The sequence below is a fragment of the Mustela putorius genome, unplaced genomic scaffold, assembly GCF_011764305.1.
Source record: "Mustela putorius furo isolate JIRA1106 unplaced genomic scaffold, ASM1176430v1.1 tig00003834_pilon_pilon_pilon, whole genome shotgun sequence".
NCBI lineage: Eukaryota > Metazoa > Chordata > Mammalia > Carnivora > Mustelidae > Mustela > Mustela putorius.
The window spans coordinates 76,823,305-76,846,776 of record NW_025421987.1 but is presented as its reverse complement, the minus strand read 5'-3'; the positions used below and the strand labels follow the sequence as shown (position 1 = coordinate 76,846,776).

The following is a 23,472-nucleotide window of genomic DNA, read 5'->3' as shown; positions in this document are numbered from 1 at the left end:
TCTCATTTAGCAATCAATAATTCACTACATGCTCAGTTCAAGTATTATGTTTAATCATTTAAATACTGTTTTTCATCAAAATATCTTATAAATTTTATTCCTGAAGATCTTATTACATTGTGCCTACATATTTATCACTCTATTATAGATTCAGATTTAATTGCAAAGTCATTTCAAAATCAAATGCTAAGTAACCAAATTTGAAAGTTCCATTATATCACTTTGTATTCTTCAAGATGACTTTCCGTCAAATGTATACATAAATACTAACATCTCAATAGAACACTCTTGGTTTTAAAATACCCTAAAATCATCATATGTAACTCCATGAGTCTTTTCTATATCTTCCTAATTAGTAGTAATTCAAGTAAATGCTGAGCTCTGTTTATAAGGAATTTACTGTCTTATTATAGTAAATTTCTGTTTTTCTTAGAAAGAAAACTCATGTTATCTTTAAACTTTATAAAAGTCCTTCTTTATCTTCAGCTAAACCTCTTGCCTTATAGCTACTACTTATTGGTTCTCGTATATCTCCCTTGCAATTCTACTTAAAATTCTAATTTATATTCAACATTACATATCTTCAAACACTTAAGATAGCTATAGGCACTAAAAGCTATGGCTCTTTAAGCTAAGGAAAATGTATTTATAATAAAAGAATCCCCTGAAACAAAGCTGAAAGGTAATAAAACCAAACCTGGAAGTAAACAGTTATATTCAAAATGATATTTTTATTTTGTGGTTGGGTTTGGTATTTTTTGTTTGTTTTGTGCATCAGGGTGTGGGGTGAGGGGGCTTTTTCCAGATGTCTAATACTGGCAGAGTTGAAAACTGAGAACAGACTGAGGAAATCTCTATTTACTCAATAAGCTGATTTATAAAAGGAGGACTCTATTCAAGATAACCAGAGAGCAATTCAATTTGGCTCAAGAATACACTGATAAACTTCATAAATTTGCTGATTCCGTAAAATTTGGTGATTTAGTATTGTACTGAATCACCAAGATACGAAATTTGATGGACAAAGGAGGGAAAGGAGTATCTGCATAGATGCCAAATATATGAAAGCAGAGGTCAGAGTCTGAGTAGTTTGTTGGAACAGCACAAATTATGGACTGAATGTCCCCTCAAAACTCATATGCCAACACCCAAACCTCCAAAATGATGGCATTTGGAGTGGGACCTTTGAGAGGTAATTCAGTTTATTTTAGGTCATGAAGGTAGAGCCCCGTGATTTGATGAGTGTCTTTACAGGAAAAGGGAAGAGAGACAGGATTGATCTCTACTTCTCTGTGGTACAAGGACATTAAGAATCATCTGCAAGCCAGGAAGAGGGTTCTCACCAGGAGAGGAATCTGTAGGCGCCTTGATCTTGGCCTTCCCGGTCTCTAGCACTGTGAGAAACTGTCTGGGATTTAAGGCGCCAAGCCTATGCTATTTCTTTATAGCAGCCCGCGCTAAGACAATACGCAACTAAGACCCCAGTCCAAAGCTCCCTTCAGGCCATCCTTCAAAACATGACTGTTAAAATGCATTGTAACAGAGAAAGATTAAAAAAAAAAAATCAGTAACATAGTCAATAGAATTCATTTTGCTATAAAAATTTTCAAGCTAGGGAATTCTAGGTATGACCCAGTGAATGAGGAAAAGTTAAGGAGGCCAGTAAAATAAGACTTAACTTTAAATCTCAACAGATGTCATCTGTTGTATTTTTGAAGGGTGTAGAGCAGATACTGCCACAAAACTTACGCTTGAAATTTTACACCATGTAAAAATACAACATTTTACTGTGAAGATTTTTATTGGATCATTTTATGCTAAAGTTTCATAAGAAAGTTATATGATGGAAGAGACAGAGGGGAAAGAGGCTAAAGGATGATTAGCCATATTAGAAAGGAAGCGTAGCAAATAAGCTGAAGAGGAAAAACAAAAGCTTCGATGGTCCATATACACTATGGAATATTAGGCCTCCATCAGAAAGGATGAATACCCAACTTTTATAGCAACATGGACGGGACTGGAAGAGATTATGCTGAGTGAAGTAAGTCAAGCAGAGAGAGTCAATTATCATATGGTTTCACTTATTTGTGGAGCATAACAAATAGCATGGAGGACATGGGGAGTTAGAGAGGAGAAGGGAGTTGGGGGAAATTGGAAGGGGAGGTGAATCATGAGAGACTATGGACTCTGAAAAACAATCTGAGGGTTTTGAAGGGGCAGGGTGGGTGGGAGGTCGGGGTACCAGGTGGTGGGTATTATAGAGGGCACAGATTGCATGGAGCACTGGGTGTGGTGCAAAAATAATGAATACTGTTATGCTGAAAATAAATTTAAAAAAATTAAAAAAAAAAAAAAGCTTCAGTTATTCCACAATTGTTTTCATGGGTCTTGCCTCTCTCATTGTTTGTCTCTGATGGACTCTTCCACATAAGAACTCAAACCCTATTCCTACACACGTCATAATGAAGAGAAGAGATTCTAACACTTTTGTGTAAAATGCATCATGCTGCTGAAATCTAAGATTGTGTGTGCCATTAACATATGATTATATCAAAATCAATATATGGCATATATTACAACACATATGATAGAAATAAATCTGGTTAAAATACTAGATTTTTATATAAGCCTCAAAACAAACATTTTATTTTTTTTCCAAAAGATTACAGGATTTCCTTTTAATTTATTTGTAAGTGAACTAGTAACCAAAAGTCAAAACATTCAAGTATTAATATAAGCACTATAAAGATATTTTTATTTCTCATAAGTATTTATATCTATAGACAGCATTTAGTTTAAATGGTCCATATGAAGTAAAAAAATAGGCAAATAACACTCTACCTTAATACATGCTGGTAATGTTATTTTATTTTGAGATTGCCTTTAAGTGCTGATCAAAAAGTGCAGAAAATTTTCTTTGCATTACATTTTTATACAGAAAATTAGAGTTATTTTAGTCACAATCAAGGGACCCATAGAATTTTTTTTTCTTAAGATATAGATATTTGTTTCTCTGGGGAGAAGCTAATAAGTCTTAACATGAATGTATTGGGATATGAAGTAAATTACACAATTTTTTGATAGAGAGAAGACTTTAGAAATCGTCTTAATGCTATCTAGACTATGAAATCCTTTCATGAAATCTATTTCCCTGTCTCTTAAAAAATGCATATGAACACACAAATCCTTAATCTGGGTCTCTCAGCTGGGGGTCCACGGAAAGATTTTGGGCAGTCCATATCTCTGTCTGTGGAAATTTCTATGCAAATGTTTGTGCACATACACAGTGAATGTTTATTTTGTCATCCAAATCTACTTTTTAACTCCTGCTTCTTGAATATTTCTGAAAATCACTGAGCAAGGCAACAACACTTGTATTAAGTTTATTTTGTTCCATGTAAAATGTCAGCCATCCCAGAAGCGGAGAGGCTGACAACAAGGGCTCCACGTGTTCTTAAACTGAATTGGATGACATTGGATTTTTTTTCCAATCATGAATTTTAACAAACCAGGTTCTTGGTCCTCCTGGCAGCTGAGTGAGTTGTTCAGCAGTCAAAAAATCACATCTCCCAAGACAGATGTTTATCGCATTGCCTCATATAAATAGGACATTTGTAAAATATTTAAGTAGCAAAAAATATACCTTGAATTGCAATGTACTCCATTGATGTAGACTCCCAGTCAAAGTTATTTTTTTCTTGAGCACTCACCAACTCAATGATGCTTTTATATGCATATAGATTGTCCTTATACCCCAGAACCCTAGCTGTAATCTCTTGAGGCCAATATTTGCCATGACATGTCATTCACATAAACCGCCTGCAGTCATATCACACATGTTTTGTCAACCTTTACGTTCTTAATCGCTTTGCTGTGCACCTGCTGCAATGCAACCTGTCAATTTGGCAGGAAAGAGGGTCAGGAAATCCCCATGCTGCCTTCTTGTCCACTATGCAAGTATTTTAACGTGGCACATTAAGGATCAGTGGGGGAGACTGGAGTCAAGAGGAATTGATATTCTGTTCTCATATTTGTGAAGAGTCTACGGCCATACCACCCTGAACGCGCCCGATCTCGTCTCATATTTGTGAAGAAAATCTGGTGCTTGCTACAAAAGCAGCTCATCTAAACTGTGGTTAACATCTTTGACATGTGCTCATGGGCTCACGTGCCATCTGGATGGGCAAAAAGCTGAGATTATAGGGGTATACATGTTCTGAGATGAAGTGAAAACAGCATACAACCATCTACTCTGTTTAAAAGTTAGCTAGCCTTAAAACTCAACTCTAATCAGTGGATTGTAAACATGGTTTACGCCATTCCAGAAAAACAAAGTCGACACCCCCATAACTGATGTTTACTGGATACATAATAGGAAGTAATCATTGAAAATTTTCAAAGACACCAGTCATTCTACAATGCCCTTGTACAAATGGTTTCTTGTACCTGAACTAAAGTGTCCACTTATTTGACTGGGGAACTGTTCATTTAAGAAGGAATCAAATATCACATCTATGCTTAAATGTTCCTTTATTTTCTTTTAGGCATGAAGACTTGTATACAGATGGTCACAATAATGGTTTTAGATACTATTGTGGGAGTAAAATCAGGTGACTTAAATAACATCCACAGGATTAGTAATTTGCATATAGTAGCCTTCTTATATCTCCTTTTAAAATGCCTAAATCCCATGACTAACTTTTCTTCAGAGGCACTAAATTGGCTAAGACACTTCATGTCTCATAATTCTCAATGTATACCCTTCAAGAAATGCATTTGACAATCTATATCATCATTGATTTCTCTTCAAAGCTGAAGATTAAAACAAAAAAATAAATTTGGGTTTGATGGGCACCTTGGTGGTTCAGTCAGTCAAGCATCTGACTCTTGATACTAGCTTAGGTCATGATCTCAGAGTTGTGAGAGCGAGCCCTATGTCGGGTTCCATGCTCAGCGTGGAATATGGTGACATTCTCTCTGTCCCTCTGCTCCTCCCCTTGCTCACACTCTCCCTCTCTCAAAATTTAAAAAATAAAAAATAACTAAACTGAGTTTGAAAATTTTGCTTACACCTGACATTTCTAACAATTAACTGCTTATAACTTATTTATCCCTACAAGATGATATCCCCATATGTGCAAAAGTTTTAGGCGAAGCTAGATAGCAGCCTCCAAATTAAAGCCTAGTTCAGAGAAAATTGTACTTTTCTTTATAAAGAAATAGACTTCTATATTTCAAAAATTATGTTTTGAGTTTAAGGGGTTTTCTAATATAAAGCTAAATTAAATTCATTTGTGCAAACCATTGAATCTAGAGCCACTATTAAGGGCATTATGCACATGGAATGTTTAACAGATTCTTTAATCAAGGGATTTAATTACATTGTGGGTTAGGAAGAAAAGGGTAGGGAAGAAATGGCTGAAGATTACTACATATTAGTTCCCACTGTGAGAAGGTGGCAAAAAAGATCTATAGAGATTCCCTGCTGATGCTCTCAAAATAGCATCTTTAATGACTGGCGTTACATAGATACTGAGGTCTCCAAACTGACCACACAAGGCATTACAGTATCCAAGTTAAATGACCATACCTTTAATTAGATTCCAAAGTTTGAGACAGAGTAATTCTACAATGTTATCAGAGAGTTCTGAAGCTCCATAAGCAAGATACATTATCTATATAAGATAGATATATATTTATCTATATACATATAAATATAGTGATACACACGCACACACAAACACAGTAGACTATGAGGTGCTGTGTGCATGACACATTGAACGTAGCTTCAGTAGTTCCTAATAATATGTCTGGTACATTATATGTCAATAAATATTTGTTGAATAAACAGTTGCATACATTCGATACATTCAAATTTAAACACAAATCTACTTACATTAAGTGCTCTGAATTTGAAAAAATTTCCAACTTGTGTGAAAATGACAAGAAGTCCATATCTATTCAAGACCATCATTACAGCAGTCCTACAGACCTAGGTTTGAATCCCAACTCTACCACTTAGTTCCTATTTACTCCTATGAGTTTCATAATTTCTTGGAGCCTTCTGTAAAATGGAGAAGCTGAGACCAGTTCTCACAAGGTGGATGTGAGGCTTAAATGTGGCCATTTAAAGTGTCCAAAGCAATGCCCACCCCCTAGTAAAAGTTCAGCATATGGTACCTATCCTCTTCGTCATCACCATCGTTGATGTTAGATACCAATTTAATTTTAATAGAGGTCTTTACTCATTTTACCAATTCAGCATGAAAAATTATGAAGTAATTACTTCTAAAATGATAACTGCAACATTTATCACTCTGTGTAAGTTTGGAAAACTTTAACCATATTTTTTTAAAGTTCATAATTAAGTCCTCCTATTTCTGTATTAAAATATAAGAGATAATCAAGAGTATCATGACAGAATAACTTTTTCTTAAAACAAGGTAAGATATTTCTTAACTCAAATGTGTGATCCTAATTTTAGCAGAAAGTTGTTTAGAGGAGATGATCTTCACATCTCCTAACATTTAAGCTAAAAATACGAGCAAAAATATCCTTTATTGTGCATGTACTATCTTCGATTCCTCTGAAATTCTTCTCTTTGAGTCTATATGTCATACTTTCACTGGCTACAGAACAAGAAAAAAAACAACTTTCTGATGTCAGATGCTGAAGATCAATAGCTATTTCCCAAAGTTTATAGCATAATTAAAATGTGTAACAGGAATAATTTTCTCTTTAAACCCTAAGGCGAGGCCTAGAATTATTGACTAAGTCAAAGTTATGTGGTATAACATTTTTTATTATGTTTATGGATAATATAAAGGACTTTATGGCTTTTACATGTAATTTGTTAAGTTAAAAACACTGAAGAGGAAATATCCATTACATCAGCAAAGCATCAATTGTTTAAAACCATTTTTAAAGTGTATTTTGTAGAGGTAAATCTATATTCCTTTATACCAGTTTGTGGTCACCTAAAACTTCAAACTGAAGGTTAATGGTCAAAACGTTCTTGAATTTAGTAGAACCCATTTACTTCAAACTACTTCTTCAGAGCTTTATCACCTTCCATAAAAGTCCCAGGAATGCAGGTATGATGGAAATATCATAAGGATGTGTGTGTAGGTAGGACAGAAGGAATCAGGGTGTACCAAACAGGAAACACTATTTGTATGCATGAGATTATGTGAGCAAAATACATTATCTGTAGAAAAGCAGACATATCAGCTATAGAATGAACCAGGAATAAAACATTCTTTCAAGTAAGAAAAATTAACAGTCACCAATTTTTGTATATGGATATAAATGAAAATTATTTAAAACACTCTTTGGGTGGCCCTGTGTTTTTGTTTTAAAGCTAGCGCTTTTCAAATGGTACACCTGGGAAATGTAGTGATTAAGAAACAATGAAGTCAAATATATATTAGATTTAAATTGTAACTTTGTCTCTCATTGCTATTAGCTAAATGCCCAATTTTATTACTTGCCCCTTTCATATTGTCAACGAAAATAGCATAACCATACAATCTCTATTATGAATCACTATCCAAAGGTCTCAAAATTTTGAGCAGATAAAAACTGATCCAACCTTATTTTGATTTCTTCAAATGGAGCCAAATGGAAGTGGGTCTCTATCATCCCAAAGTCTCATAGGTCTGTCATATTTATGTAATATGGCCAATGTCATATATGGGCACTTTTCAAATGTTACATAAATGAGAAGATAGCACTATGAAAGCTTACTGGCAGTGAAATGGGGTGTTCCATTATTTTTCAAAAGCTGGATGGTTTTATAATAAAATGAACTCCCTCTTCCAGTTCTGCCATAATCCAGGGGCATGCACTCTGAAGATGACTAGCTAGAGTAGGTTTACTGGGTGGTGCTACATGTTAAAGTGTAAATCTTCCAGGATAACAATCTCCAACTCTCTATGCAAGCCAGCAACACACACTTGCTCTCATCTCCATGAAAACTGGCTTAATAATCAGCCAGCATTTTCTTTTTTCCTATTGCCTTCCCATACGCACTGGAACTAACTCGTGACTTGTCTAAGACTGCCTTAGACCAAACCCTTTATTTTTCTTTCATGGAATCAACACCCCACATGTAGCCCCTCCCGAACTGCGGGCTGGATGCACTCGTCCTTCACCGCAAAGATGCAGTCCACTTGGTATAAGCTCTATCACCCATTCTACTCTGTAACTCGGAATATGTCACCCTATCCACTCTTCCTAGTCTTCTTTATAGAAAGTTGCCCTCCTGCTCTTTAAAGTTACTCTGATGATAATGAAAAAAATAAACAAGGATACATGGATGGCTCAGGTCATGATCTCAGGGTCCTGGGACAGAGCCCCACATGGTCAGGCTCCCTGCTCAGAGGGCAGTCTGCTTCTCCCTTTCTTTCTGCCCCTTCCCCTCTGCTCTTACTCTGTCTTTAGCTTTCTTTCTCTCAAATAAATAAAATCTCTTAAAAAATAAAATAAAGTTACTCAATGAGCTCAAGTCCTTGTTGTCATCAGACACAGCCTTCACCTTCTCCCCAGACACTGCTTCCTCATTTGTGAAAAGTGAAAATCCTATCTACCCCTAGTACTGTGGTGATGGAACTAGCTCCTTCGTTCACTCTTCTGTCTCCCACTCTCCAGCTGTGGCCGTTTCCCATAGCATAACCACTGAACAACTCCTACAGCCTAACTTTACAGCTTTGCCTTTAGCTTTCCTCTCTCTTTTTTTTTTTTTTTTTTTAAGATTTTATTTATCTATTTAACAGACAGAGATTACAAGCAGGCAGAGAGAGAGGGGGAAGCAGGCTCCCCGCTGATCAGAGAGCCCCAGTGCGGGGCTCCATCCCAGGACCCTGAGATCATGACCTGAGCTGAAGGCAGAGGCTTTAACCCCCTGAGTCACCAAGGCACCCCTGCTCTCATTCTTGATAATTCTCAAATCATTTTTTCCTCATGCTCCACCTTTATGTTGGTTTTGAGTCACTAGATCCTGTCTATTTGATTATTTTGATGTTTCATCTTTTTCACTCTTTCTAGAGAAAATCCCCACTCTGCATTGCCCTCCAAACACTGTCATCTGTATCTTCTTTTTTTCCCCATCACCTCATCTCCATTTCTTTCATTTCTGCTCATATTTCAGATGTTAGTGCTTTCTATCACCAGTCTTCCTGTCCTCCTTTAACATCTATCTTTGTATAATCTCACCCACCCACAGTGGCACATAGGACTTCAGTTTTAGTAATTTCCAGCTCTTTAATTCCATCCCAGTACTTTCTCCCAAGGCTTAGCCTTCTTTTTGCAATTTAAGTCCTGGAATATTCATCAATATATAACACTTACAGTTTAAAATCACTTTCGGGGCACCTGGGTGGCTCAGAGGGTTAAGCCTCTGCCTTCGGCTCAGGTCATGATCTCAGGGTCCTGGGATCAAGCCCTGCATCAGGCTCTCTGCTCAGCAGGGAGCCTGCTTCCCCCTCTGTCTCTCTGCCTTCCTCTCTGCCTACTTGTGATCTCTGTCAAATAAATAAATAAAATCTTTAAAAATAAAAAAATAAAATCACTTTCTTTAGAATAATGCCCTATTTCTCTTCCTAAACTGTCCCCCAACCTGCATCCCCTACCTCAGCTAACAGGACAATTTTCTTTGTCACCAACGCCAGAAACCCAGTTTTCACAAGCTCTTCCTTCTGCTGCACTCAGTACAAGTGAACACCAATTTAACCTCAAGTATCTCTCAAATTTATTTTATTTGAATTTTGTCAAATCCCACCATTATTATGTGAACTAAGTGTTCCATTTCTATGTGATCAGGGAAAATAATGAAGATAAATTTAAAACTGATCAGGAAGGCAGCATTTTTTATAATAACAAAGATATAGTCATATAATTATTTGCATTTGAGTCTATATTTCCTCATTGGATGGTTTTGAAGCTTAAATATATTGAACACTTGGAACACTCTTGGTACACATTTGGTATATATTTAATACATGTTTTCCTCTATCAGCACAACTTAAAACCCTTTGAGAGCTCATCTAGGTAACCTCAGCCAGTTACAGAACTAGAGGAATAAGAAGGAACAAATTCAACAACACACTGTACCCAGTCTCCTAGAATAGGCTCAATGTCAATTGTTCTTCTTCTAGAAAAGTGTCTTTTTTATATTTACCATGTTAAGTGATTGCTACTTTATGCTCAACTAATTTTCATATTAGAATAAATGTAAATTGCATAGATACACAGGAATGATAGTATGAATATTATGTTTGTTTGTTTTTCTAATCATATTAAACTTACTTGGGCATGCCTGGGTGGCTCAGTAGGTTAAGCTTCTGCCTTCAGTTCAGGTCATGATCTGAGTCCTGGGGTCGTGCCCCACATTGGGCTCTCTGCTCAGTGGGGAGCCTGCTTCTCCCCCTCTATCTGCCTGCCTCTCTGCCTACTTAGGGTCTCTCTCTCTGTCAAATAAATGGATAGAATCTTAAAAAAAAAAAAAAACTTACTGAAAATACAGTATGTGTTAGTGTGGTTTGGGGCACTAGAAATACAGAAATAAATAAGTCAGTTATGGTTTCTCATCCCAGAGACAAAATTTTATTGCCAAGAAATAGGCAATACACAAAAATATTTAAGAAATGGTTCATGATAAGCTATTAAAAGAATTAAAATCAGATATTAAGATAGAATAGCTGCTTTAGTTTGAAAGACCAGAGAAGGTATCACTGAGATATTTGATCTGACAACTGAATGACAAAAAGAAATCATAGGCAGGTGTTTGAGATCTCAAACACCTAGGTGTGTTTGTTGGTGAAAGAAAGGTCAAAATTTCTGTGAGATTCAAATAATCTTAGTTAATATCTGCTTTGTCTTAGTTCCCAATAAATTCTAGTTCATTCCCCTTTTATATGTATGTGATGATAAAGACAAACTATTTACTATCAAATCAGCATAAGTAAATACAAATTTCATGTCAAGACTACCTTTCAGAACATTTTATTAACTAAGTGGCAATGTTCTTGTGGATTATGTTATCAAGACATATAAGAGTATTTTGATAAATGGGACGCCTGCGTGGCTCAGTTGGTTGAACGACTGCCTTCCGCTCAGGTCATGATCCTGGAGTCCCGGGATCGAGTCCCACATCGGGCTTCCAGCTCCATGGGGAGTCTGCTTCTCTCTCTGACCTTCTCCTCATTCATGCTCTCTCTCACTGTCTCTCTCTCAAGTAAATAAATAAAATCTTAAAAAAAAAAAAGAGTATTTTGATAAATATAATTTGCTAATTACTAACTCCTAGAAATATAAACTCTAAGTTTTCAAATCAAGAAGAACTATAATGACTAAAAGAAATCCACAGAAGGTAAATGGTAAACTTAAAAGAATATAAAATATGGACCTAACACTGATGAGAACTCAGGCTTACAAATAAAAACATTATTATCATTATTTTTCTTTTTTCACTGAAATTCATACTTACTCATATCAAAAATAGAAACTTAGGGTAATACCATAACCTCAGTGCACTTGCAGTTTCTAAAGAAGGTTTACAATGCAACATATATATTATCATTACCAATGTGCTCTTCTCTATTCTTATTCTCTGTCCCTGCACAACTAGTTCTCGATCCCCAACCAAATCTGCCATAGTAAATGTATAGAACCCTTTAGTTAACCAAAATGAACATAAAAGATCTATATAAAATCCAGTAAAAACTGCAGGAGAGAAACTTGAGTAATACCATATGCTTGTAAAACATATATAGCAACCTAATTTTCAAAATGAGCATTTTTATATTCTGAAATTTTAATAAAGTTAATATTTCAATCATGTAAACATTTAGATATTAAGTCTATTTCTTAACTATTCTTTTGTTTTCTTTTCCTTTCTTTTTATTTTCAGATTTTTATTACATGTTTGAGGTATTTTCTGCATAAATTTTTTTCTGACAAATGTCTGGTAGGGTAGTGGAACAGCTTAAGGAGCTCAAGAGAGAATCATCCATTGCAAGATTCCAAGATGAGTTAAATAATACCATTTTCTTTGTCTCTATAATTCTTAGCTTTATTTCTCAGTATTGCCTAATAAAACTCCTCTCTTCTAGCTAGGCCTGACCCCTGCCATCTATACCAATTATTCTTATTGTCACCATCTATATGGAACCCTTGAATAACTGAAACATTTTTATATCATCTGAACCACCAAAGTCTTAAAGCCAATTTCTTACATTTTTTTGGCTGTCAGGAAGCTTGAAAACAAATCTGTGACCTGTTTGGTAGCTGTTTAGAATGTTCTGGTGCATATTTTATATACAACATTTTAACTTATTTTAATCTAATGTTTTATTATGTTTACTTATTTATAGTTTATTTCAAAGTATTAATTTTGGGAAAATCCTTTTGTTTTCAATAAGATGAGAATAAATCATGTAAATAAATGGGTAGATAGAATTTCTATGCCTGTCTCTGCTATTTATTTTGCCAGGAAAGACTTTCTTCTTTCTAGCCACTTACTCTACTTTCCAAAAGTGTCAGAGCCAGTGTACATTGTACCTCCTCTATGAAACTCTCCATATACTCCTAGGTTTCCCTATAAATTCTTAGATAATATCTACATTTATAACAATTGGCAAGAGTAGAAGCAACTTTCGCCTTTTGTGGCAACACATATTTTGACCACCAAAAAAAATGTTGATGTGAAAAAGATTTTTTTTTAAGATTTATTAGTAGTTTAAAGGAAGATAGGACTTGTCTGTGATTACATTAAATGTCCATAAACAAAGAGGAAAATACAGCATAGTGACACTTCAGCTCTCTCTGCTTCTCACATCTCGTTTTCAAAGGAATTTATTTTGGGGGCACCTGAGTGGCTCATTTGGTTAAGCATCTGCCTTTGGCTCAGGTCATGATCCCCACTCGAGTCCTGGGATTGAGCTCCACATCAGGAGTCTGCTTCTCCCTCTGCCCCTCAGCCCCCTGCCCCACTCCCTTTCTCTCACAAATAAATAAAATCTAAAACAAACAAACAAACAAACAAAAAAAGGAACTTAGTTTTGAGAAGACAAAAGAATCACAGAGATGGAATTGTTTCAAGAGTTTAGTCAGTTCTCAAAAATAAATCATTTACTAAGGTCTGAAGTCACAGAGCAAAATTGACTGTGTTGCTTAACAGGTGTACATGCACAACTTGTACATGTTTATATGAATTGCATTAAGCTCAGTAGTTTACTTTTCAAGATACTTTTCTTTGGGGCTTCTTTAGTAGATAGGATTTTGTACTATTCTCTAAGTCACTTTTCTTTTCTTTTTTTTTTTTTTTGGCATACAATACACATCTTGCATTACACTGATCATGGGTTTTAAAGAGAACAGGTGAATTTCATGTCAATTAATTATAAAGGCATTTTTGAATGCACCTCTCAAAGTGTTCAACTATGGAGATGGTTAAGCATCTACCCACAAAGCACCAAAATAGCCCTGGCAAATAAAACTATTTACACATACTTTTCCTGAAGAGACATTAGAAGCTCAAGGGATCCAACTAAAGCTCAATACCCTTTCAAGGGTTTTCATACTAATCATACTTTCTTTGCAATCTCATCAGGCACCTGTTTTTCCTTCACTTATGTAGCAAGTATAATACCTTGCAATAGTAAGTATATGCTTGGTTAATCCTCCCCCCAAAAACTGTGATATAAAAAAAGGTTGGCTTGCTGTCCTACTCAATTAGCTAAATTTGTTTAAACTCTTTCCAAAACTAGTGAATAGGCATACAATGTAGTAATTATAAGGTGTTTATACATGTGCAATCATCAGATCATTACTTGCACCCTTTGTTTTATTTCTTTAAGGAAAGGAAACAGATGCAAAGACAGATCTAACCTTTTAAATGTATGGAAAAAATTTAATTACATTATTAATAATAATGTTCAAACAATCAAGTCATCCTGTAGGTATGTATCACCTTCTTTTCAAGATTTTATAGAGACTTTAATTGAAACTTAAAATGTTTCTTTTAAAAACAATTTCGGTGCCATAAAATACCATTTAAATCAAAGGGGATTAAACCGTGCTTTCAGAACATTCAAAAGTCTATGAACAAACTCTAAATTTCAAAGTGTTTGAGAACTGGCCTCTCCCCCAGCAGCAGATTTTAAGTGACTACTGTTTTTAACCACATTTATCTCATGTTCCATTCAAGTACACTACTTGCTGGTTTATTTCTAATAAGATCTTATTTCCATTTTGAAAGACAAGAAAAAGAGGTCCTTGGTTCGGTTTTGCTGCTTTCATTAACTATTTCTTACACATTATTTCAGAGTTCATCTCCTAATCTCTTTGCCTACTCCAGGGATTCTCTGCCTGATACCTGGGGAAAATACCCCAGCCATCTTCACCGGCACTTTTGCCTAACCCATTCAGATCAGACTCACCTGGGATTTCATGCCTTGACATTTTCTGCAATTTTACTTGCTCCAAATGTGCTGAAATTTATCCTTAGAAAATAAGGTCTTTTCAGCAGAGTTTCTGGAAGTTCCAACTCCAAAACACTCTGTTGCCTTAATATATAAATTTCAACTCCAAAATGTCTCGGTTCTTCAAGTGTTCCAACCTATCGGTTAGAGCTAGAGGAAGCCTTTCTCCTAGAACATGGATAAGTCCCACAAGAACGTCTTGCACTTCTCCTACTTAAACATGCTGCTAAAGTTCTATAGGCTGGAAAGGAAGAGTCATAAACTGGTCAGTCCTCTTTGGCGTTTTAGAAAGTTTTCAAGGCACTCACAGGCACGGTTTACGATGATGAATGCAGAGATACTTTTCCACCACAGAGAGTAAACATGTACACCAAACCTGTATGACGGGTTGGGGTATACAGTACTGTTGCCCTCAGGCTGCAATTTAGAAGCACAGACACTAAGGCACCTCCCTTCCTAGAGTTTTTTATTCTTTTCATAGCCCAGCAGAATAAGTATAATTTCTTAAAAAAAAAAAAAAAAAGGCTGTATCATGAGAAACATGATGCACTCAATGCATGTGTGTCTGGATTTTCAAGCTGACTCCTCTTGGCTATGATGAAAGTCAAGCAAACGTCTTAAAAGCCAATGTAACTTTTATAGAGTTAAGAAAAATCGCAAGGCTGGACAGACCAGTTCCGTAATAACCTAACTGAATACTGGACAATTCTTTCCAGGCCATAACTATAGAAACTAAGAATGTATCAATATTGAAAGCATTCATAAGCCTGATTTTCCCTTTTGAAATAGGAAAGTGAATGCCTCCAGAATGTAATGTGCCAAATTCCTCTGTGAATTACAGGCTCTGGGCAGCTGGGTGGAGACCTGGGTTCTGGCAACTGCTTCTGAGAAACCAAGGGTAATTTTCTTACCTTCATAGGCTCTATTTGCTACTCTACAAAGTAAAAATATCAGACTTGATTGAGGCCCTTTAAGCTCCCTCATACCTTGAAAATGTTAAGATTCCACAGGGTTTTTCTTCCCTAACTCTGACAGCCAAATTCTCCTTCAGTGGGTTGTTGAAAAGTCCTCTCATCTCTGCTGACTGATTCTTTACAACTGGCCTTGGGTTCCATAGGGTTTAGCCAACTTTTCTGTACTTTGAGACATTTTTCCCCCTGAGCTCTAGTCTTTTATAGCCTCTAAAGAAGGGGTTTCCTAGATCTAAAAGACAAAGAAGAACTGGTGGAGGAAGGGGGGCTTTACATCTGAGCCACTGTAAGTAGATGACCTAGTGACGAGGGTGTGTTGAGCAGTCCAGGTGAGACCCCCATTCGAAGACACCAGTCTCGAGGTTGTCTCAGCACTGAACTGAACCTTTTACTGAAATCATTCCAGAAATGAATTTGTACAACATACTCTTTCCAAAGAGGCAGGTGGCTTTGGACACGATTTGATCAAGGAAGAAGAGGAAAATAAAATGGAAAAACCCATGTGGACTGAGTTGCTGAGGTAGGAGGGGCTCGGTGGGTGAGGGACCTAACTGGATAGTGATAGCTTCTTTCCCTTTCATATAATCCCTGCTAGAGTGTGCCCTGCCTGTTACTAAGAATCTTAAAATACAAAATGCATGTCCTTCCTGACAGGCAATATAGGTAAGGGGCCTCGGGAAAAATCTTAACCTAAGGAATTTTCCAGGGAGCTGTCTGCCTGGAAGGAAGTTGCCACCCTTTTGTTGTTTCATTTCACTGCTATCACAAACTGACCAGGTGCTACTCGGTGGCACATGTAAGTTTTCAGGGATTGTGCAAGGAAACACTGCTTCCCTTCCTTAGTAAATACAATGCTCAGAAAGCATTTGCCCCCATTCTTATTACTGTATTATTTATATATTTATTTATATATTCAAAAATAAGAAAAAAAAGAAATCTAGGATTTTATCCTGTCTTAGGTCATTCTATTTTATGAATACTGAGACTATTAAGAGCCTTCTCATATAAATCTTCACATTACTCTCTGTAGAGTTCCTTTTCACTAGGACTGAAAGGAAGAAATTGCTTTTTATGTTTGAAAAGATAATTGAGATCTGTTCCCATGTAGCTGAAGATAACCCTGGAACAACTTCATTTTCATTTGGGAAAAAACAGGTTCCCAATACCACAGTTGCAGATAGCTTATAGGCTGCACTAACTAGGGTACTCTCAACCGGCTTCTGGGTATAAAACCTACAGGAAACAGCACTCTTTTGACAATGCTTACAACCAGCCCTCCAAGTTGTGACTAGACATGGTCATAATCTAGACATGTGGCATTAAGAAAACCACTATTCAAAGTACATGATAGAGTTCTAATGATGATCTGCTATCACTTACTACCTTCATAACCAAAAAATAGTCATCTATTTATTTAATGTATAAAACAAAGTATTTAAATATTGTCATTTCTGTGAGAGCATGCTTATTTTAAGATGAGTTAATAATAATTAGTATTATTTCAGAGAACTTCAGAATATTTTTATAAATATTTCTAAGTTAAAGGCAAAATTAAACACCATAAAATGCCTTTTTCATTTACTTCAATAATTTTTAAACTCAATCTGAAATTTAGGACAGGGCATTGCACAGAAAACAAAATAATGCTTAACATTCCATAACCGAAGATTCCAGAAAATATTTTGATTTGTTTTCTAAGATATTAAATTCACCAAATATCTTACCTCTGCACACGTGAAGCTACAAATTATCCCCACAATACTTTCCTCTATAACTAAAAAAAAAAAAAATCCGGAAATAATTTAAAGTGAAGTACCCTCACTTATCATTAGCTCTCTCCTGATTACTAAGTTCACTTAATAATTTTAAGGCTAATACACCTGGAATGGAAGCATCACAATATTCCAAAGATGGATCTGAACTATTAGTAGACCCGCCAAGGGTATACTGCAACTCAGACAGAACACAGTCCTCATTTCCTCATTGAAAAGTTTTCACAGGACCCACAAGGGAAAAACCCCTGGAGACAGAACTGAGCTCACAAGCATCCCCCAGCTACAGAGGTTTATGGAGCTAGCACGTGAATTTCTAACTCAAACCATAACATACAAAGTATTCACTATAGCTCTTTTTAAAACTTTGGGGTTTTTTCTGCTATATACCAATTATTAATTCTGAAAGTCAGTGTATGTGTGTATATGCACGTATACATATAGTCACCCTTTTACAGTGGAACATATTACCAGAAACAAAACATACATAAAACTGCCAGAGAAAACAGAAAAACAAAACAGAAAATCTGTACACATTCTAGGACTCTAAAATAAGAGGTAAATATTACCCATTGTTCTGACAAAGAGACGAAGTCTGGTTACTCCTCAGTTTACTATAATCTCTGAACACAGACACGGGTGACACACCGCATAGTCTACGAGAGGCTATTCAGGTGGTTTCCATATACTTATGTGTATTTTACATAAAATCATCATTAATATGAACAATATTAACAACCTAAATACTTCCCATATACTTTTCCAAGAAAAGACATTAAAAAGTATAAGCACATACATAATAACATCATTTTCTCCATAAAACACATATAAAACACATATAAGTGAATAATTTCATAGAATTAAACTAAATAAGTCTTTTAGCTGTTTTTCTTCAATAGGATGCTTAAAAGAACTTTTTATTGATCTTTAAAAGTGCTTGATAATAGCATTTTATATTTTTTAAGATTTTATTTATTTGAGAGAAAGTGATAGAGAGTGTGAGCATGAGCAGGTGAGGAGGAGCAGAGGGAGAGGGAGAAACAGGCTCACCACCGAGTAAGGAGCCTGACTTGGGACTCCATCCCAGGACCCTGAGATCATGACCTGAGCAGAAAGCAGACACTTAACTGACTGAGCCACCCACATGCCCGGATAATAGCACTTTATGCAGTATTTAACAAAATGCTTTTCGGAAACATACAGAAATAAAATAAGATTCTGGGATTCTTTTCCTTTTTTCTTTTTTTCTTAAGATAACTTCTTTTCTTTCTTTCATTCTTTCTTTCTTTTTTTTTTTTTTTTAAGATTTTATCTGTCAGAGAGAGAGAGAGAGAGAGAGTACAATCAAGGGAGCAAGCACAAGCAGGGAGGACAGTAGGCAGAGGCAGAAGCAGGAACCCGGCCGAGCAAGGGGCCCGATGTGGGACTTGATCCCAGGACCCATAGATTGTGACATGAGCCAAAGGCAGATGCTGAACCAACTGAACCACCCAGGCGTCCCAAGATTCTGGGATTCTTAAGCAGGTTTAGTGAAGAAAGGATTAAAGAAAATAAATAGAAAACACAGGGATTCTGGAGGATAATTTAACTTTAGAAAACTGATGCTTGGGGTGCCTGGGTGGCTCAGTCAGTTAAGCCTCTGCCTTTGGCTGGGGTCATGATCCCAGCGTCCTGGGTTCAGCCCTGCAACAGGCTCCCTGCTCAGCAGAGAGACTGCTTCTCTCTTTCCCACTCCCCCTGCTTGTGTTCCCTCTCTCTATCTCTCTCTGTCAAATAAATAAATATAATCTTAAAAAGAGAGAGAGAGAGAGAAAAAGAGAAAGAAAAAAAAACAGACACTTTATGACCATGCCTATCTATGATCATCTTGTTATTGTCCTATGTATTATATTTCACAGATGTAGTTACATGTTTGATTATACACTAAATAGAAAACTTGGGTGGTCTGGGGATTTTTTTGATGATAGCATCACAAAAACATAATTAAATGAAAATGTCATTAGCAGTCGATTAAAAAATATCTTGAACAAAATGTCTCTAGTAAAGGTGACAATTCACAAGACATTAGACTACTAGAAATCATAGCAACAAATAAGCATTATATTAGTTTTGTATTTGTTTTAAAAAGGAAGTTTTCTCACTCAAAAAAAGTGAAATGTGTGAGCAACCTTATATTGTTTTTATCAACAAGCCTAACCATAGAAGCCCAGTCAAGCCAATGTCAACAAAGCCAATCCCTTCAAAGAACAAAGGTATCTGACTGATTAAGACCTGTAAAATAAATCCCCTCTCCCCAACTGCTTTGCTCTCCCCTGAGATCCTGTTGTCTACCTTTATAAAAATGGTTATATTAATATATTAATATAAGGACACTTAGTTGGTAAACCCCAGATACAGTAAACTTGATTACAAATAAAAATTCCTCAAGCAGAGAAAAAAGGCAGTATTTGGTCAATGTTGGAAAAGATCTGCACTACAAGTTGGTCACACCATTTCTCCAGCATTCCATTGGAGGATAAAGATAAGACTTTCCCCACTCTCCACAAATCTGGGTTTCTGTGTTGGTTGAGTTGTTGAGCCCAAGAGACAGCCAGCTTCTCTGGAAGCTCACTTTTCCTCACCCTCAAGCACACCTTGAAACTCAGCAGGCACACACAAGCTCACGTGAGCGCGCATGTACACACACACAAACTCCGTAATAGAAACTGCTTGATTTTCTGATTGGAAACACTTCAGAGGCTGTTGGCACTTACCTTGCAAAGATGTGTTAGGTAAACTTGCTTCATTCTCTCCCATTTTATAATTTCTTTTTAAAGGGGGCCAAGCAGTTTCAAGTTGTGTCAGTTACCTTGCAAGCTTGGTGACCTTCTGACTTTCTACTGTGGTACTGTAACAGTATACTACCTGCTTTCTTCTGTGAATAATTACCATTCTGCTTCCTGAATTACCTGGGCTTGCAGGACCTGTTTTGCTGTGAAATGAGATCACATCCTTTGATCCGATGCACTGCTATTAATGTGTGTTTCACAAAATGTGGCTTTGTTTCAGTTTTGGTATTAACTTTTAATTCTCTACTTTTACTTTAGTCTAAAACATATTTACATTTTCCTGGAACGTCGATACTACCAACACACCATCGTGCAGAGCCAGAGTTTTGTTTGTTTGTTAGTGTTTCCGATATGCTTCTCTTATAGAAATAAAAATTTAAAGTGAATTTTGCAATGTTCATTAAAAAAAAAATACAGAGACATAAGGAATAGCACGGGTATCAGTTTTGTGCCGTCATGGAAAGACAGTCTTGGAGTACCACCAGTACTAGCTGTGGAACTGTAAGTGAGGGCTATTCCTTCCCTGAGTCTCAGTTTCCTCAACTGTAAAATGGGGATGATGTCTATTTTAGAAGATTTTTAGTGAAGATTGAAAGAAAGCAATCATGTCTGTGCTAAACACTGTGAATGGCAGACGATATACAGAACATAGGCAGACTTTTTCCTACCCCCCTCCTCTTCCTTTTCCATTCGTCTTCTTCCTTCTTTCTCTCCTCTTGTCCCTCCTCCCTCTGAAAGTGCAAAGTATGCCCAGGAAGAACACTGATGTCACTAGGTCCTGATGTCATTTCTCTACTTATTAACGGGGGGATCTTAGACAAATGATCCGATCTGATTTCAGAGTGTCTCAAAGTCCTCATTTGTGAAAAGATACTTTCACAAAAATATTTGCATTGCCTTCTGACGAGGAACAGAAAAAGTATTAGTCTAAACTAGTGTACTTCAAGCAAAAAATAATCTCCAGCAAAGATAAGCAACAAATTGGAGATTTATCTTTTGTTCATTTGTAAAAGTGAGAGAGGACATAGATCACAAAAATAAATCAATTTATTTAAATTCTGTCTCCCATAAGATATTCAGAATAAAAAAATAATCTCTCTTTTCTCCCTCTAGAATTCCTTAAATTTAAACTTTGTTCAGACTGGTTAAAAAAAAAATCCAAAGTTTAAACACCTACTCCTTTGACGGTTCTTTGATTTTCAATTTGGAAAGAATCTGCATACCATGTTTCTTAGCTGATTAATGAAAAAGTTGATTATATATGTAAACAGAAAAGGTAAGCAACTAGAATAGTTATTCTCAGAAATATTAGAAATGAAAACAAATGTGACAGTAAAAAAAAGTCCTTATCACAGGGGCTCCTGGGTGGCACAGTTAAGAGGCCAACTCTTGGTTTCAGCTCAGGTCGTGATCTCAGCGCCATGAGATCAAGCTCTGAGTCGGGCTCTGCACTCAGTATAGATTCTGCTTGTGTTTCTCCCTCCCTCCCCATCTGCCCCTACCCACTGTGGGCATGCTCTCTCTCTCAAATAAATAAATATTTTTAAAAATCATCACCACAGTTAATTTACAGTTCTCTCTTTCATTACCTTTCTGGGTCTTAGTTTCTTCATCTATAAATTGATCTGGAACATTTACTGTCTAAGCCCCATTCTCTCATTATAAATACTAAAACCTCTGATTTAAAAATCTAAGTTGTTGTTTGTTCCAGAATAGTCTTTACTTTGTACAACTGCATAATATAACATATATACTGTGCTACATACTTTACCAAATGTAACCTGAAATTGAATGATAGCAAATAAAACACTATAATCATCACATTTGGACTTCCCCCAACAGGAGGAACACACATAACAATCCTCCCTCATTATGACAACTTGGAAATGTATTTACATACTGGTTTCAGGCACCTGAAATTAGTCAATAACCAGTCTAAAATACTCATTATCTACCAGTTGAATTATACATGTGTGAAGTTACAATGAAAGCAGCATAGAGAAGTCCTATTTTTGAGCAGAGGAAAAGCATAAAAACACCAGGAACCCCAAAAGTACTTGTCATTGCCCAGAGAGTAACATAAATATACACTCAGTTATACTGAAATAGCTTCAACATTTATAAAGCGCCATGCACTCACTCACTCACTCTCCCTCTTGGGTACCTCATAGGTCTAAAAACTTCTTCCTTCATCACTTTCCCTTTGTCTAATTCACATGCAGGAATTCTTCTTGAACCTAATCTTGGTTGAGGCTTCCTCTTCCTGTTGCCAGATGCCTAACAACTTAGAACTTCTCCTTCCACCATGGCTCGTCTCACACTGTGTTGTACGTACTGCTTATTCTGTCCTTGGGAGCTATTGTGTGACAGACCTCTTCTGTCCCCACCACTATCCCTGAAATCGTGCAAGGCAGCATAGTTCCTGACACATACTAACTGCCTTCCATGGTTTTTGTAAAGATGAACAAGATTATCATCATCACAAAAGGAGAGCTAAAGGATCTCAAAGAAAAGAAGGACATAGACTAGCAAGAAGATGATAAAATATATTTCACTAGGGGAAAATGCCAAATTAAATTGCAAAAGTGAAAAGAAGAGGGGTGACTAGTTAGGTTTACCTGCAAGAGTAAATAAATAATTTAAGAGCTAGAAGGATAACAGAGACGAGGACATTTATGAGAATTTTCAAAAAAGAGAGGGAAATAAAGAATACCTATAAAGTGACTGCATTAGTTTAACGTGCACGCACACGCACACACGCGCGCACACACACACACACACACACACACACACACACCCCTCCCAAAAATAAACACTGGTAGCATTAGCCAGAATAGCTTACTGCATGTTGAAAGGAATGCTAATCATACAGTTATCGACATTTTTGGAATATTGGAAAGAAAGTGATGAGAGTGACTGGGTTCTTTATGTACATTCCAAGACAGTGCTATAAAAATTACCAACCACATTTTTAAACAACTTAAATGACTTAAGAGAAAACAACATTCACAACCATATCATCTTTCTGTACTTCTACCATTCGATTTCTAAAGCAAACTTCACGGAGAGAGTGGCCACAGGAAAAGGTTATAAATGCTATCTTTTATCATTGAGTTTGAGGGTTCTATGTAGAAATTAAACAACAGGAAGAAACCAGTGTTGAAGTTTAAACTTGTCATGGGTAATTATTAAAGTGATTATGTAGTTCTGTTTTTCAAGGGAAGATACATATGAATACTTGAAAAAAAATATGAAGTAGTTATTCATAATTCTGAATGGTGGCACTGTCTTCTAAAGCATGGAGCCCTGTGTAGGTAAAATGTTACACATTTAGTAACAGACCTGGCATTTCATCACTTAGCATTTTTGTTTAAAGATTCTTCGTTGAAGCTTAAATTCTGTTGTTTGATGGTTTTCAAGA

General features: G+C 36.2%; 1 protein-coding gene across 5 annotated transcripts in view; it reads right to left on the bottom strand.

Moving 5' to 3' along the window:
- Nucleotides 1-23,472, bottom strand: part of NAALADL2 (N-acetylated alpha-linked acidic dipeptidase like 2) — a 1,340,010-nt gene that overhangs the window by 888,693 nt on the left and 427,845 nt on the right. Inside the window, exon 1 of one of the 5 annotated variants that reach the window (XM_004756604.3) lies at nt 19,977-20,303. The exons of the other annotated variants lie outside the window; for them this stretch is intronic. Coding sequence (XP_004756661.1) covers nt 19,977-20,019 — 43 coding nt within the window. The 5' untranslated portion in view covers nt 20,020-20,303. Of the gene's footprint in view, nt 1-19,976; nt 20,304-23,472 lie in introns of those variants that run through there. 5 annotated transcript variants of the gene reach the window in all.